This window comes from Nerophis ophidion, linkage group LG13 (assembly GCF_033978795.1).
Source record: "Nerophis ophidion isolate RoL-2023_Sa linkage group LG13, RoL_Noph_v1.0, whole genome shotgun sequence".
Taxonomy (NCBI): domain Eukaryota; kingdom Metazoa; phylum Chordata; class Actinopteri; order Syngnathiformes; family Syngnathidae; genus Nerophis; species Nerophis ophidion.
Window position 1 is genome coordinate 44,124,594 of NC_084623.1, and position 15,531 is coordinate 44,140,124.

At 39.3% G+C, this 15,531-nt stretch overlaps 1 protein-coding gene across 1 annotated transcript in view; it reads right to left on the bottom strand.

Moving 5' to 3' along the window:
* Nucleotides 1-15,531, bottom strand: part of LOC133564594 (bleomycin hydrolase-like) — a 39,585-nt gene that overhangs the window by 10,997 nt on the left and 13,057 nt on the right. Inside the window, exons 3-9 of the mRNA XM_061918993.1 lie at nt 13,964-14,073; nt 13,683-13,824; nt 13,150-13,238; nt 12,956-13,048; nt 1,514-1,669; nt 1,276-1,434; nt 1,134-1,201 (exon numbers count right to left, since the gene is read on the bottom strand). Of these exons, the coding sequence (XP_061774977.1) occupies nt 1,134-1,201; nt 1,276-1,434; nt 1,514-1,669; nt 12,956-13,048; nt 13,150-13,238; nt 13,683-13,824; nt 13,964-14,073 (817 nt within the window). The remainder of the gene's footprint in view (nt 1-1,133; nt 1,202-1,275; nt 1,435-1,513; nt 1,670-12,955; nt 13,049-13,149; nt 13,239-13,682; nt 13,825-13,963; nt 14,074-15,531) is intronic.

Genomic DNA, 15,531 nt, shown 5'->3' on the forward strand with positions numbered 1-15,531 from the left:
AAGCCTTGCCTGTACCGGAAGTAGCAGACGATGTGCGCGTGACGTCACGGGTTGTGGAGCTCCTCACATCCGCACATTGTTTACAATCATGGCCACCAGCGGCGAGAGCGATTCGGACCGAGAAAGCTACGATTTCCCCATTAATTTGAGCGAGGATGAAAGATTTGTGGATGAGGATAGTGAGAGTGAAGGACTAGAAAAAAAAAAGGGACAGGGCAGTGGGAGCGATTCAGATGTTATTAGACACATTTACTAGGATAATTCTGGAAAATCCCTTATCTGCTTATTGTGTTACTAGTGTTGTAGTGAGATTATACTGTCATACCTGAAAGTCGGAGGGGTGTGGCCACGGGTGTGGTGACCGCCAGTGTCTCTGAGGGAGGCCACGGAGGAGGCAAAAGAGTCGCACCTCCCTCTTTTTACACGAGGAACGACGCAAGCTCCGCTCATGTCTACGGTAAGAGCCGACTTATTACCACAATTTTCTCACCGAAACCTGCCGGTTGACATGTGGTCGGGAACCATGTTCGCTTGACCGCTCCGTTCCATAGTAAAGCTTCACCTTCGGGAATGTAAACAAGGAAACACCGGCTGTGTTTGTGTGGCTAAAGGTAGCTGCAATACACCGCTTCCCACCTATATCTTTCTTCTTTGACATCTCCATTATTAATTGAACAAATTGGAAAAGATTCAGCAACACAGATGTCCAGAATACTGCGTAATTATGCGATTAAAGCAGACTTCTTATAGCTGGGATCGGTCTGGAAAAAAATGTCCGCTACAATCCGAGACGTCACGCGCTCGCGTCATCATACCGACGTTTTCAACAGGATACTTCGCGCGAAATTTAAAATTGCAATTTAGTAAACTAAAAAGGCCGTATTGGCATGTGTTGCAATGTTAAGATATCATCATTGATATATAAACTATCAAACTGCGTGGTCGGTAGTAGTGGCTTTCAGTAGGCCTTTAAGAGTAGTAGACTAAATGATTGTACTATAAAAAAAAAATTCTAAATGTGAACAAGTCAGATTTTCCTTCAGATATTTTGGAAATTATATTATGAACAAACCACTGTTTTGTAACGTGTCGCGGCCCCACACAAAATATTTTTCTTTTTTTCCCCTACTTACACATTCATGTCGTTAATCCCCAGCTTGCCATGGAAATGTTTATCCACGTCACATCCGAACCACACTGCCTAAAACATAAAGGGTAGCCATTTTGCATTAATCCAAATGCACCTGCAAATTGCTGCTGCTTATGCCAACATACTTCTCCCGCCTTTATGGAATCAGCTGCAGCCTTTTTAAGAAGCTGGATGGGCTGATTGTTGTAGAGAGTCTTGCCCCCTTCGACCATGTTACCGAGGAACTCCACACTGTACAGCTTTCCGTAAGGATTTTGGGGTCGAGGGTCATTAACAAGGCAGATCTGACAATGAGATGTACGTACAAGCTCAGAGACTGAACAGGAGAGTAACACATAGTCCTGGTATTAGGGACCCACATACTTTGTCCTGAAGGTTGTATAGGGGTTTGACGTGCTCCCTGTAAAATTCCTGGGGGGTGAGGGGTCCAATGCGATGGAAGTTCTTATCCTTGTCCCTGTACTCCCAGCAGATGGTGTCGGGTGGGTTACCGAGACAAACACTGGCCACTCGGAACACCTACACAGCAAAAACATAGTTTAGACATCAATTTACTAACTGTAAGCTAGTGTTACACATGATACTGCATATGTTAGAAGTACAATTCAGTAAAAGAAAGATGGGCGATATGGCCTTAAAGCTGTAATGTGATATATATATTGCAGTCTCAGGCGATAACCATATGTACGACCATATATTATTTTGCATTTGATGAATGGATGTATGATATTATAACTATTTCAAAATGCGTTACTAAGGCTCTTGATTTGGCTGCTGACATGGGCAGAAACGTTATGCGTCATTACTTTCTCAAAACTATTAGTAATATACTTGCTAATTTACTACTAATATCTTGTTACTTCCTGTGTAATATGGTTTTATCTAAAATTTGGTTAAAATGTACTAAGAACTAATTATTTTGTTGTTAGGATACTTTAAATGAGTTAATTACAATACTACTGGGTATCGATCCCATATCAATTAGTAACAGGGGCAGTATCGGCCACATCCATGCTGATACTCATACTTCAGATTTTCGAGATCATTTAATGAGTACATTTTTATTATAAACAAAATAGCAGTGTTACAGTATCAAATATTCAAAGTATTCCCTTTTACTACAAACAATATTTTGATCAAAACAAAGTCAATAGTACAAAATAAATATTACTGGACCTAAAATCATTTGGTTTTTGCATTTAAAGTTCTTCTGTGTCCAGGACCTTCTGAGTTTGTAATCATTATCCAAAACAATGAATTATTTTGTGATTGTAAAAAATGTTCATCTAATTACTGAGGTATCAACCCTATACTGATAACATGGTATTGTTCTGTCAATTTTTGTATTGATTCCCCCACCCATTTATATTCAAGAGCTCCAGTTTAGCGGTTGGCATGATTTATTGTATACTGTTACATTGTATAGTGCAGCATGTTTAGCTCCTCCTTGTCCTCCAGTGATAAAGTTACATGTAAGAATAAAATGTTTATTTGCAGAACCCAGCCCTAATGTGTCATCAACATGCATTACTAGGTATTAAAGTATTAAAAGTTATATCCATCCATCCATTTTCTACCGCTTATTCCCTTTTGGGGTCGCGGGGGGCGCTGGCGCCTATATCAGCTACAATCGAGCGGAAAGCGGGGTACACCCTGGACAAGTCGCCACCTCATCACAGGGCCAACACAGATAGACAGACAACATTCACGCTCACATTCACACACTAGGGCCAATTTAGTGTTGCCAATCAACCTATCCCCAGGTGCATGTCTTTGGAGATGGGAGGAAGCCGGAGTACCCGGAGGGAACCCACGCATTCACGGGGAGAACATGCAAACTCCACACAGAAAGATCCCGAGCCTGGATTTGAACCCAAGACTGCAGGAACTTCGTATTGTGAGGCAGACACACTAACCCCTCTGCCACCGTGAAGCCCTAAAAGTTATATCGTTGGTCCAATTTATATAATTGCACAGCCCAAATAAAAGTCTTTAAAAATACTTTCTTGTGAATTTTAATACACATAAAATTAAACAATCTCAAGATCACTGCTACTTCTATCCATCCATCCATCCATCCATTTTCTACCCCTTGTCCCTTTCAGGGAAGCAGGGGGTACTGGAGGCTATCACACTTATCCCGCCCATGTGTTCTTTTTTTTTTAGTTCACTATAACATATCATTCACTTTCCCTCATTTCCCTATTTGTGCCCCACATCCTTTTTTTGTGCGTCTTCCTGCTGTACTGAAGACTTATTTCCTGTGGTCTTACTGGTACTGTTTGGACAAGGCTGTCTGTTAATCTGGCCCTTCTAACCTCGAATATAGTTATCTCAGGAATTTTCTTCATGTTATGCACCCCTCCCATCCTCCATTCTCCACTTCTAAAACACAACAGAAGAAAACCGATGTCCTAAACAATAAAAAGGGTTTGAGAAAAAGTTCAGAGCACCACTCTCATTTGTGCTGAAACTTAAAACATGTATCCCTGTGCAGGTTAAAAGGTTATGACAAACGGCAGACCCCTATAGAATTAAAACACGTCCAATATCTGCACTGTTATCTGCACTTTATTATGCACTTGCATTGGTAACAAATCAATGACAAATGAATAGTCACTTTAAACCAGCACTAAAAGCTACCTAGCAAAAAACTCAAGACCCAGTAAGTACTTTTCATATTGGGAATTTTGAGTGAGGACCTCAACATTCCTAAAGATGCGACCACATCATGAAATAACTTTAATTAAGAGTTGAATGCCTTCTTATCCCCAAATCAACAACCCCCACATTTCAACACATATTTTGTGAAGGGATTGCATCCTGTAGTGACCATCCTCTTGTAACATCTGTGCTTATTAAGATTACTAGGGCTGCAACAACTAATCGATTAAATAGATTAAAATCGATTATAAAAATAGTTGGCGATTAATTTAGTCGTCGATTCGTTGGATGTATGCAATGCGCATTTGCTGAGGCTTTTTTTTTTCCTTTCTTTCTTTCCTAAACCTTTATTTATAAACTGCGACTTTTACAATCAGTTGAGAAACAATAATCAAAATAAGTACAAAAACCGTACAAAACAGCGCAGGACGGCGCTGAGGCTACGTCTCATGAAGTGGCAGTGAGCCAGCCAATGATGTGTCATGTGCAGCTCACGTGACCACGTAGTCTCATTTGCTTGGAAACATTTGGAAAATGGCGGGAAATAGTATCGATAGTTCGGCGCAGAAACATCTGGAGGTGAATGCTGCAATGGAGAAAAGTGTACGACCTAAGTCGTCAAAAGTGTGGAAATACAGTGGGGCAAGTGTGCGATTGTGCAAGTTCTCCCACTTAAAATGATGACAGAGATCTGTAATTTTCATCATAGGTACACTTCAACTGTGAGAGACAGAATGTGAAAAAAAATCCAGGAATTCACATTGTAGGAATTTTTAATAATCTATTTGCAAAATATGGTGGAAAATAAGTATTTGGTCAACCATTCAAAGCTCTCACTGATGGAAGGAGGTTTTGGCCCAAAATCTCACGATGCATGGCCCCATTCATTCTTTACTTAACACGGATCAATAGTCCTGTCCCCTTAGCAGAAAAACAGCGCCAAAGCATGATGTTTCCACCCCCATGCTTCACAGTAGGTGTGGTGTTCTTGGGATGCAACTCAGTAATCTTCTTCCACCAAACACGACGAGTTGAGTTTATACCAAAATGGATACATGGATGATACAGCAGAGGATTGGGAGAATGTCATGTGGTCAGATGAAACCAAATTAGAACTTTTTGGTATAAACTCAACTCGTCGTGTTTGGAGGAAGAAGAATACTGAGTTGCATCCCAAGAACACCATATCTACTGTGAAGCATGGGGGTGGAAACATCATGCTTTTGGGCTGTTTTTCCGCTAAGGGGACAGGACGATTGATCCGTGTTAAGGAAAGAATGAATGGGGCCATGTATCGTGACATATTGAGCCAAAACCTCCTTCCATCAGTGAGAGCTTTGAATGGTTGACCAAATATTTATTTTCCACCGTAATTTACAAATAAATTCTTTAAAATTCCTACAATGTGAATTCCTTGATTACTTTTTTTCCACATTCTGTCTCTCACAGTTGAAGTGTACCTATGATGAACATTACAGACCTCTGTCATCATTTTAAGTGGGAGAACTTGCATAATTGGTGGCTGACTAAATACATTTTTGTCCCACTGTGTATATATATATATATATATATATATATATATATATATATATATATATACACACACACACACACACACACACACACACACACACACACACACACACACACACACACACACACACACACACACACACACACACACACACACACACACACACACACACACACACACACACACACACACACACACACACACACACACACACACACACACACACACACACACACACACACACACACACACACACCGCATTTTCCGCACTATGAAGCTCACCGGATTATAAGGCGCACCGTCAATGAATGGCCTATTTTAAAACTTTGTTCATCTGTAAGGCGCACCGGATTATAAGGCGCATAGAATAAACGCTACAGTAGAGGCTGGAGTTACGTTATGCAACCTTTAGATGGAGCAGCGATAAAGGGAATGTCAACAGAACAGTCAAGATAGGTCAGTCAAACTTTATTAATAGATTACAAACCAGCGTTCTGACAACTCCGTCCACTCCCAAAATGAATAAACAGCTGTTTTATTATTTTCCCCGATTCAATAAACACGTAAAAAACAGTCTGATACTGTTACGGTAAATCAAACGTTAGTGCAATCACAATATAGTAACACTCAAAATAGTGCAAAGCAATAATCAATATCAATATCAATAAATAACTCAACATTGCTCAAACGATAATGTCACACAACACAACACACAAAATAAACATGTAAAGCTCACTTTATTAACTTATTCCTCATCCACGAACCCCTCAAATTCTTCTTCTTCAGTGTTCGAATCAAACCGTTGGGCGAATGGCCCCGTCTCGCCGAAGTCGCCATTAAAGGAGTCAGTGTCACTGCTGTTAATGTTAAATTCTCTCGCTCCTGCTCTATTCCCGTGTTCTACTGTGTGACTGATTGCCTTGAGTTTATACTCTGCGTCGTAAGCGTGTCTCTTAATAGGAGCCATTTTGGGGTCTTTAAATAAACACACAAAGGGCACGCCTCCCGCAGTCATATATCCCAGCATGCACCGCGCACTTCTTCTTCTACTGGGGAAAATTAAGTTGGCGGCTGCTTACCGTAGAAGAAGCGCGCTTCTTCTTCAACGAGGGAAAATTAAGTCGACGGCTGCTTATCGTAGAAGAAGAAAAGCACTTCTTCTACAGGGGAAAATGAAGTCGGTGGCTGCTTATCGTAGTTGCGAGACCTGTTGTGGCTCAATATTCGTCCATATATAAGGCGCACTGGATTATAAGGCGCACTGTCAGCTTTTGAGAAAATTTGAGGTTTTTAGGTGCGCTTTATAGTGCGGAAAATACGGTACATATATATATATATATATTTTTTTTTTTTTTTGATTGCCAGTACTGTGCTGTGGCCACTGGGTTAGGGTGAGCAAAATAAGTGCCACTTTTCTTCTACCGTCGTGCCGTGCTGTGAGCCTGCAACAAATTTAGCCTAATCTCATTGTGCACAGACATGGCGTCATTTGTGTAGGACTTTTTCAGTTTCAGATGAAGACCTTTTACATCCTCTTCTCACCAAATGTTTTACAAACATTCCACGCTCTATCATATCAAACATTATGAGCCACCTAATACGCCAGAATCTTTACAACTGTGTTCTGAAAGTCCATGGACACATGTGCTGCTAAACAAGCTGCCCTAAGCCAGCTGCAAAGTACTTCCTATTGGTGCGGCATTCGAAAAGTGCAAAAGGTTTTCCAGAGACAACTAAAAGCTTAAGTAAAGTAATTTCACCATGAATATTATGGCTCAGGACGACCAGTCATTATCCAACGTTAAAAACATTGGCCTTTATCAGAACAAATCTACAGGTACAGTTTGGGTCGTTCTTACCTCTTGGTGTGCAAAACCTACTAAAATCTTATACTTAAAAAAACCCCAAAACAAATAAATAAGCTATCGGTATTGGCCTTGGGAAGCAGGAAGTTATCTGTACCAGCTTAAAAAAACAAAAAATAATGTGCCACCCTAGTATTAATAACATCCCACTCATTCTGCCTCTCTGCTGTAACCAAAAAAGGGCGCATGCTTTCAAAGAGTTGGCTGATTAACTGCTGCTTTCCAAACTTAACACAGCGAATAATTTGCGACATCTGTGTTGTCCATGTGTTTACTTGTCTTAAAAAAAAAATAACTGGCATTAGAAGAAAAGTAGAACTGGCTAATAAAACAAGATATATGTTGATTATATGTTTGTAAAAGTACCATGTGTATTTATTGTTGTTGTTATGCATCTGTACATAACTTAATAGTGCGGTCATACATGACATAATGATAAATACATACGGTACAAGTCAAGTATTTAGGGGATGGTGTGGCGCGGTTGGGAGAGTGGCCGTGCCAGCAACCTGAGGGTTCCTGGTGTGATCCCCAGCTTCAACCAATCTAGTCACGTCCGTTGTGTCCTTGAGCAAGACACTTCACCCTTGCTCCTGATGGGTTGTGGTTAGCGCCTTGCATGGCAGCTCCCACCATCAGTGTGTGAATATGTGTATGAATGGGTGAATGTAGAAATAGTGTCAAAGTGCTTTGAGTACCTTGAACGTAGAAAAGCGCTAATACAAGTATAACCCATTTACCCTATTTGGAAACAAATTAAAACTGTTGGTTTTAAGAGTAAAGCACTGTGGATATCATTATCCAGAAAACCTTTGTTGTTGTGGTTGTCACTTCCTACTATTCTCAGACAAAAACCACCAAATACTTAAATATGGATTTCATTTAAACAGAGTTTAAAAAATGTGAATCAGGAGATTTATGCAGTTTCTTGTCATGGGTGAAAGTACAGTTAAGATGTGATGAAAACCAGGGTGCACTAACAGTCAACACACCAGTAAAGGTGGACCGCATCACAGCTACCCTTTCCAAAGTAGGAGTGACGGGGCACTTTGATGTTTTGAAATGTACTGTCTCCCACTGATTCAAATATGGGGAGGAAATGATATTATACTTGCTTTAAAGATTCTAAGGTTACTCCGCATGGATGTGCACACACACATGCACATAGGAGAATGTTTTGAATCCAAATAAATGATCCTTGAATAACATCCGCTTGAAAAAAAACCAAGATAAGAAACACTGAGCATGAACGAAGACATTGTTCATTGTATGTCAATTAATGCTACTGTATAGAATATGAATACCTGTGCTTATCAAATAAACTTGCGTACACCCGTGTTCTCCAACTGTCTCGTGACATGACCGACTCCTTCATCACAGCTGGCCGTGACTGGAGAGTGTTTTGCAAAACAAACCACTTCCAGGTGGACAAACAAACACCGACTACTATCAGCGTCTCCAACCAGACACGCAATGCTGTGTTTGCAACTTTTGCTCTTACGTGTGTGTGTATGTGCATGTGACAAACATTCCACTGTTTAAACAAGCAACAGACCACCAGTAGAATACAACAAAACCGCCAACAACAAAGGCTACTTAACCAGACCTCAATGGGAGACTGATTGACTACTAGGCGGACAAGAAAACGCAATGTGTGCACAAAAACATGGGTAACACCTCATATAAAAAGGACCAAAGCTTTGGAAGGATTATAGGGTGTTATAAATGTTTGTCACTTTGAGGTACCGTATTTTTCGTAGTATAAGTCGCACCGGAGTATAAGTCGCACCTGCCAAAAATGCATAAAAAAGAAGGAAAAAAACATATACACGTCGCACTGCAGTATACGTCACATTTTTGGGGGAAATTTATTAGATAAAATCCAACAAGAACAGACATTTGAAAGGCAATTTAAAATAAATAAAGAATAGTGAACAACAGGCTGTTATATGACACATAAATAACCAACTGAGAACGTGCCTGATATGTTAACATAACATATTATGGTAAGAGTCCAGGGTTTCCCACACATTCATTTATTTGTGGCGGCCCGCCACGAAAGAATTACGGCCGCCACAAATAAAAAATAAATAAAGAAATAATGCAAAAATAATATATATATATATTTTTTCGGCTTTTGACTCGCCTGACCTCTCATAAAAGCAATGGGACTCTGTCTGTGAATGGAGCTTATAGTTACATATTATATAAGTATGTAAATATTATATAAATGTGTATATAAATATGTACATAAAGTGTTGTAATTATATTCCAACTCCGCGTTCTTCTTGGTCATCGTCGCCGCTGACACCCTCCCCCCCCCGGTTCATGTACCGCAGTAGGTAGCGTCTTCTTACCCACAATGCACTTCTGCCATGACGTGCCTCAGCCGAATTTTCATTGGTTGACATGTGTGTGACGATTGCTGTAGCATCTTCTTTTCCCATAATGCATTTCTGCCATGACCCGCCTCCGCCGAATTTTCATTGGTTGACGTGTGTGTGTGACGATTGCTGACATCCGGCTAGTTTCATACGTGAATGAGATAAATAATATTTGATATTTTACAGTAATATGTTAATAATTTCACACATAAGTCACTCCAGAGTATACGTCGCACCCCTGGCCAAACTATGAAAAAAACTGCGACTTATATTCCGAAAAATATGTTAAATGTTTTTGCAGGTGTTCAATTTCCTCAGGACAACAAGTTACAGAATGTCGTCTTTGACTTTGTGTACTGACTTTATTGGTATTGTATATTCCAGTTTGCTTTACAATCACTCTATTCCATTATAGTGATGTATACATGCATTAATGTGCACACACATGCGTCAACAATCTCATAATTACAAATTGAAATCTATTGTTGGCCTTAGTGCATGTGTAAAATAAAAAATATACATGAAAGGCACACAAATTCTTGTCTACACAAGTACACTATCCGGTCAGTGAAATATTATCTAACAGCCCCCTCTTCTGGTTAAAATGGTACATTGTTATAGTGGTGTTGTCAGCTTAAAAGGGGAATGAATATATGATTATGTTCTGCTTTTCTGACTTAGAAATGTTGTTAAAATGTTATATACTCATGTTAAACCATGACAAAGTATTACATCATAAGATTCATGCATTTGGATGTAAGCTTGCATGCTGTTTTGGATGCCTCTGAACGCTGTGTTTTACAGCATCTTTTCAACACTAGGCCTTTTGTGAAGTCACAGACTGACGAACGTACTGTAGTGGGCATCCTAGAAACTGTTATTGACCAGCATCCTCCCCTTTGATATAATTCATTCTCATTTCAGGACTTCCCAACTGCTCTGATGTCTATAAAATAAATATTTCCAGGAGTATTTACAAACCCTTTTTCCATATGAGTTGGGAAATTGAGTTAGATGTAAATATAAACGGAATACAATGATTTGCAAATCATTTTCAACCCATATTCAGTTGAAAATGCTACAAAGACAAAATATTTGATGTTCAAACTGATAAACATTTTTTTTTTTGCAAATAATCATTACCTTCAGAATTTGATGCCAGCAACACGTGACAAAGAGGTTGGGAAAGGTGGCAATAAATACTGATAAAGTTGAGGAATGCTCATCAAACACTTATTTGGACCATCCCACAGGTGTGCAGGCAAATTGGGAACAGGTGGGTGCCATGATTGGGTATAAAATCAGCTTCCTGAAAAATTCTCAGTCTTTCACAAGAAAGGATGGGGCAGGTACACCCCTTTGTCCACATATGCATGAGAAAATAGTCAAACAGTTTAAGAACAACGTTTCTCAGAGAGCCATTGCAAGAAACTTAGGAATTTCAACATCTACGGTCTATAATATCATCAAAAGATTCAGAGAATCTGGAGAAATCACTCCACGTAAGCGGCATGGCCGGAAACCAACATTGAATGACCATGACCTTTGATCCCTCAGATGGCACTGTATAAAAAAAACGACATCAATCTCTAAAGGATATCACCACATGGGCTCAGGAACACTTCAGAAAACCACTGTCACTAAATACAGTTTGTCGCTACATCTGTAAGTGCAAGTTAAAGCTCTACTATGCAAAGTGAAAGCCATTTATCAACAAGAAAACGCCGCCGGCATCTCTGGGCCCGAGATCATCTAAGATGGACTGATGCAAAGTGGAAAAAAGTGTTCTGTGGTCTGACGAGTCCACATTTTAAATTGTTTTTGGAAATATTCAACATCGTGTCATCCGGACTAAAGGGGAAGCGAACCATCCAGACGGTTATCGACGCAAAGTTAAAAAAAGCCAGCATCTGTGATGGTATGGGGGTGCATTAGTGCCCAAGGCATGGGTAACTTACACATCTGTGAAGGCACCATTAATGCTGAAAGGTACATACAGGTTTTGGAACAACATATGCTGCCATCTAAGCGTCGTCTTTTTAATGGACGCCCCTGCTTATTTCAGCAAAACATTGCCAAAACACATTCAGCACGTGTTACAACAGCGTGGCTTTGTAAAAAAAAAAGAGTGCGGGTACTTTCCTGGCCCGGCTGCAGTCCACCTGTAAAATACGACAGCGGAAACCCCGGACTGTAGAACGACTGAAGCTCTACATAAAACAAGAATGGGAAAGAATTCCACTTTCAAAGCTTCAACAATTAAGTTTCCTCAGTTCCCAAACGTTTATTGAGTGTTGCTAAAAGAAAAGGTGATATAACACATTGGCGAACATGCCCTTTCCCAACTACTTTGGCATGTGTTGCAGCCATGAAATTCTAAGTTAATTATTATTTGCAAAAAAAAAAAAAGTTTATGAGTTTGAACATCAAATATCTCGTCTTCGTAGTAAAATGAATATGGGTTGAAAAGGATTTGCAAATCATTGCATTCCGTTTATATTTACATCTAACACATTTTCCCAACTCATATGGAAATGGGGTTTGTATCTCCAGCATTTTACACAGGACAGTTGTGTCAGCATGGATCAGTGAGTAATATGGGACGGCGTGGCAATGTTGGTAGAGTGGCTGTGCCAGCAATCTGAGGGTTGTTGGTTCAATCCCCACCTTCTACCATCCTAGTCACATCCATTGTGTCCTTGGGCAAGACACTTCACCCTTGCTCCTGATGGGTCCTGGTGAGCGCCTTGCATGGCAGCTCCCGCTGTCAGTGTGTGAATGTGTGTGTGAATGGGCGAATGTGGAAATACTGTCAAAGCGCTTTGGGCTCATTAAAAAGGGGTAGAAAAGCGCTATACAAGTACAACCCATTTACCATTTACGAGGTTAGATTAGCTGCTAAACTCTACTGAAAAGGACGACAATGTTATGACATTTCAACTTGGTTTGAAGAAACAAAGGAGAAGGTAGTATAAAGTATTATTTTCATCTAATGGTTGCATTCACACTATCACTGACGTGTACCTCGTGTAGTGGCTAGTGAATCTACTGTATAAACAGTATTAAAAAACAAAAAGCGATGATGTTTGTCTTTAAAGGGGACATAACATGACTTTTTTTTTTTTAGCTCCTGATCTGTTGTGTTTTATATTGTCATTACTGCCACAAGGGGTGGAAAACTGGGCTACAACTAAGTACCGCTGCAGTTATGAGTTTTAAAATAGCTGTTTTTCTTTTAGTTGATTTACAACTTATTCTTTCATCATCACTGCAATCAGGACTAATTAGAGTACTTTTTTGTTTTTTGTTTCTCAAAAGAATACCAGAATATCATACCAAATAGCATTTTGAGACTCACCTCCTCGATCATGGTGTTGATGGCCTCAGAGATCTCCGATTTAGTTGCGTCACTGGCCACCATGTTCCTCAGTCTGAAGCAGTACTCTCTCAGCTGTGAGACACAATTCAACAAAACACATGTCAGGCATTCAAAGGAAAATTCTATGATTTTTGTTGTGTGGCTTAAGTCTGCAATAAAAAACAATTACCCACCTTATGATTGAGAATGCCATTCATTCTGCGTGAGGCTTCTGAACTGTGTGACTCTGGGAAGCATTTCTTTGGGATGACACCATACTTTTCTAGAGTGGACAATATACAACATGTATCATTTTTTGAAAAGTGTGTATATTTTTTAGGCTTTGTTGGCATAAAAAAATTTGCAACATTAGCTAGAGACAGTCCGCAATAAATACACCTGTATGCCAGCCAAATGCTTGAGCTAATGCGCAGGATGTAACCGGACATGACGTCACATGCAACTGAGGTATACATAATCTTTGTGAAGGGTTTTCTTTTTTGGCATCCACTTTCGATATTGCCTCCTTTGCAAAGTGGTACCTAATTAAGTGTCTACTAAGTATATTGTATTGCTCTCGAGGAATCATTGCAAACAAAATATTACAGCTCATGTGTCTCTCTTTTCAAATAATAAAAATGTATTAGAAGACTTGCATCCATTTTTTAAATGTGTACAGTAATGTGTGTTGCTTATCCGCAAATTCTAAAATATATAAACTACGAACCAATGAGATTGACCAGCATATCCCACTGCCCTCCATCATTTGCTGGGTTGGAGAGAAGGAATTGTAAGAGGCGTCCATCTACCGGCTCCTTGCACTGAGCGGTTTCCACAAAGGCATGGAGGAAGTAGTAACATCTCTCAATCTGTAGACGTAAAAATACAGCATTTAACTGAGCGGTGACTCATCCTCTCATAATTTAACAACAGTGTGTACTGAAAAAAAGCTGGAAAAACGACAAAAACATTACAACACAGGGGGAAAAAAGCACCTTAAGATATTACCTTGTCCCAAAAGAACAGATAGGACTGACTAAATTCAAACTCCTCTACATTGAACTTTTTCATGAAGGGAAGTCGCATGACATTGAGACATGAGAAGATCCAACATCTCCCTGGTGAAGAAGAAAATAGATTAGAACGAAATTCCTGCATACCAATGAAATACCCAAACATTTTTTTTAAATTAACCTCGTAAATTAAGGCAAGTTTGATTATGGAATAAGTCAAATCTGGCAATAACAATTTGGAATTTGATCTAACCTGTGTGACAAAATACATCTCTGTAGTTGCACAGAATTGACAGGTATGAGATCAAAAGTTCAGTAAACGTGTGCATCTCCTTTTGTGCTTACAGGGAATCAGTGACGTCAAAAAGGAAAAGTAGGATGATACCACAGAAACATAAATTGAACTCTTTGGAACAAAAGCAGTACACGTGTCTCGGACGTGGCTGTTTTGTACAGTAATGTATAGTCAAATAAATGGTTGTGACTTCTACGGCAATTTTATCCTATTTTAAACACGATGAGCAGCAAACAACATCTTTTATACAGTTCTCCCATTTATATTGTTATAATATACTACAAATGGCTGCATTTATAGTATATACACATTCCTATTTTTCTTTAATAGCCCTCTAACATATCAGTAGACAGGACCAATGTTCCCTCAAATGTTTTATGTGTCTGAGCAAATGCAAAACTTACCTGAGCATTCAGTGGAGCACATGTGAAAAACATCACACGTGCACACTGTGGTCATACTAGCATCAAGCCTGTCCCAAACATGACTTAAAAATAAGTTAAATGTTTTATAATAATCAAATGACAAGTAATTTTAATGTGATATCTTTTTTATTTTAAGTGATTTGGCCCACTTAAGATGAACATAACAAAAAAAAATATTGTTTTTCATGAGCTATGTACTAATATTATATGTGTGGGTGGGGTCCTACTTTAGAATGTGTACCACTTTCAGAAATAACATTTAGTTCCTCTTCAAACATTCTTATGTGGCAAAATGAGATGTAAAAATGGGATAAAGTGTACATTCCTGTAACTTTCTGTCTGTAAAACATCTTTTTATAAGAATTTATGTAATCTAGTAACAGCATGTCATCATGATTAATATCCATGAATTAACACTCTTAATAAATGACAAAAGAATAAGCACACATCTGATTGAGTTTTCATAGTGTTAACGACCTGGTATGTACTCTTTGTGTGGTGTTGGAGTTTTCCAACTTTTTGTGTGGCCATAAACATGTCAGTGGCTCAGTGCCATTACTGCTTGTGTTGGTGCAGGTGAGAAGGAGTAAGTTAGCTTTTGATATGACAGATGACCACAAGTTAAACATGGTTTGTGCAGCAGAAAATGACCAGTTTTTGTAGATAGAAATCTTTTTACAAATGTTTTTGGTGTGGTTATGGCCGAATATATACAGTTTTGCTCAATAAAGTGATTGACGGAATTTCTGTCCTCTAAAGCGTTTCGACATACGTTACAACAATTGAACAGTGTTGAGCAACATTTTTTATCTGTTAGGCTGCTTGTTGTCACCTGTACTCAGT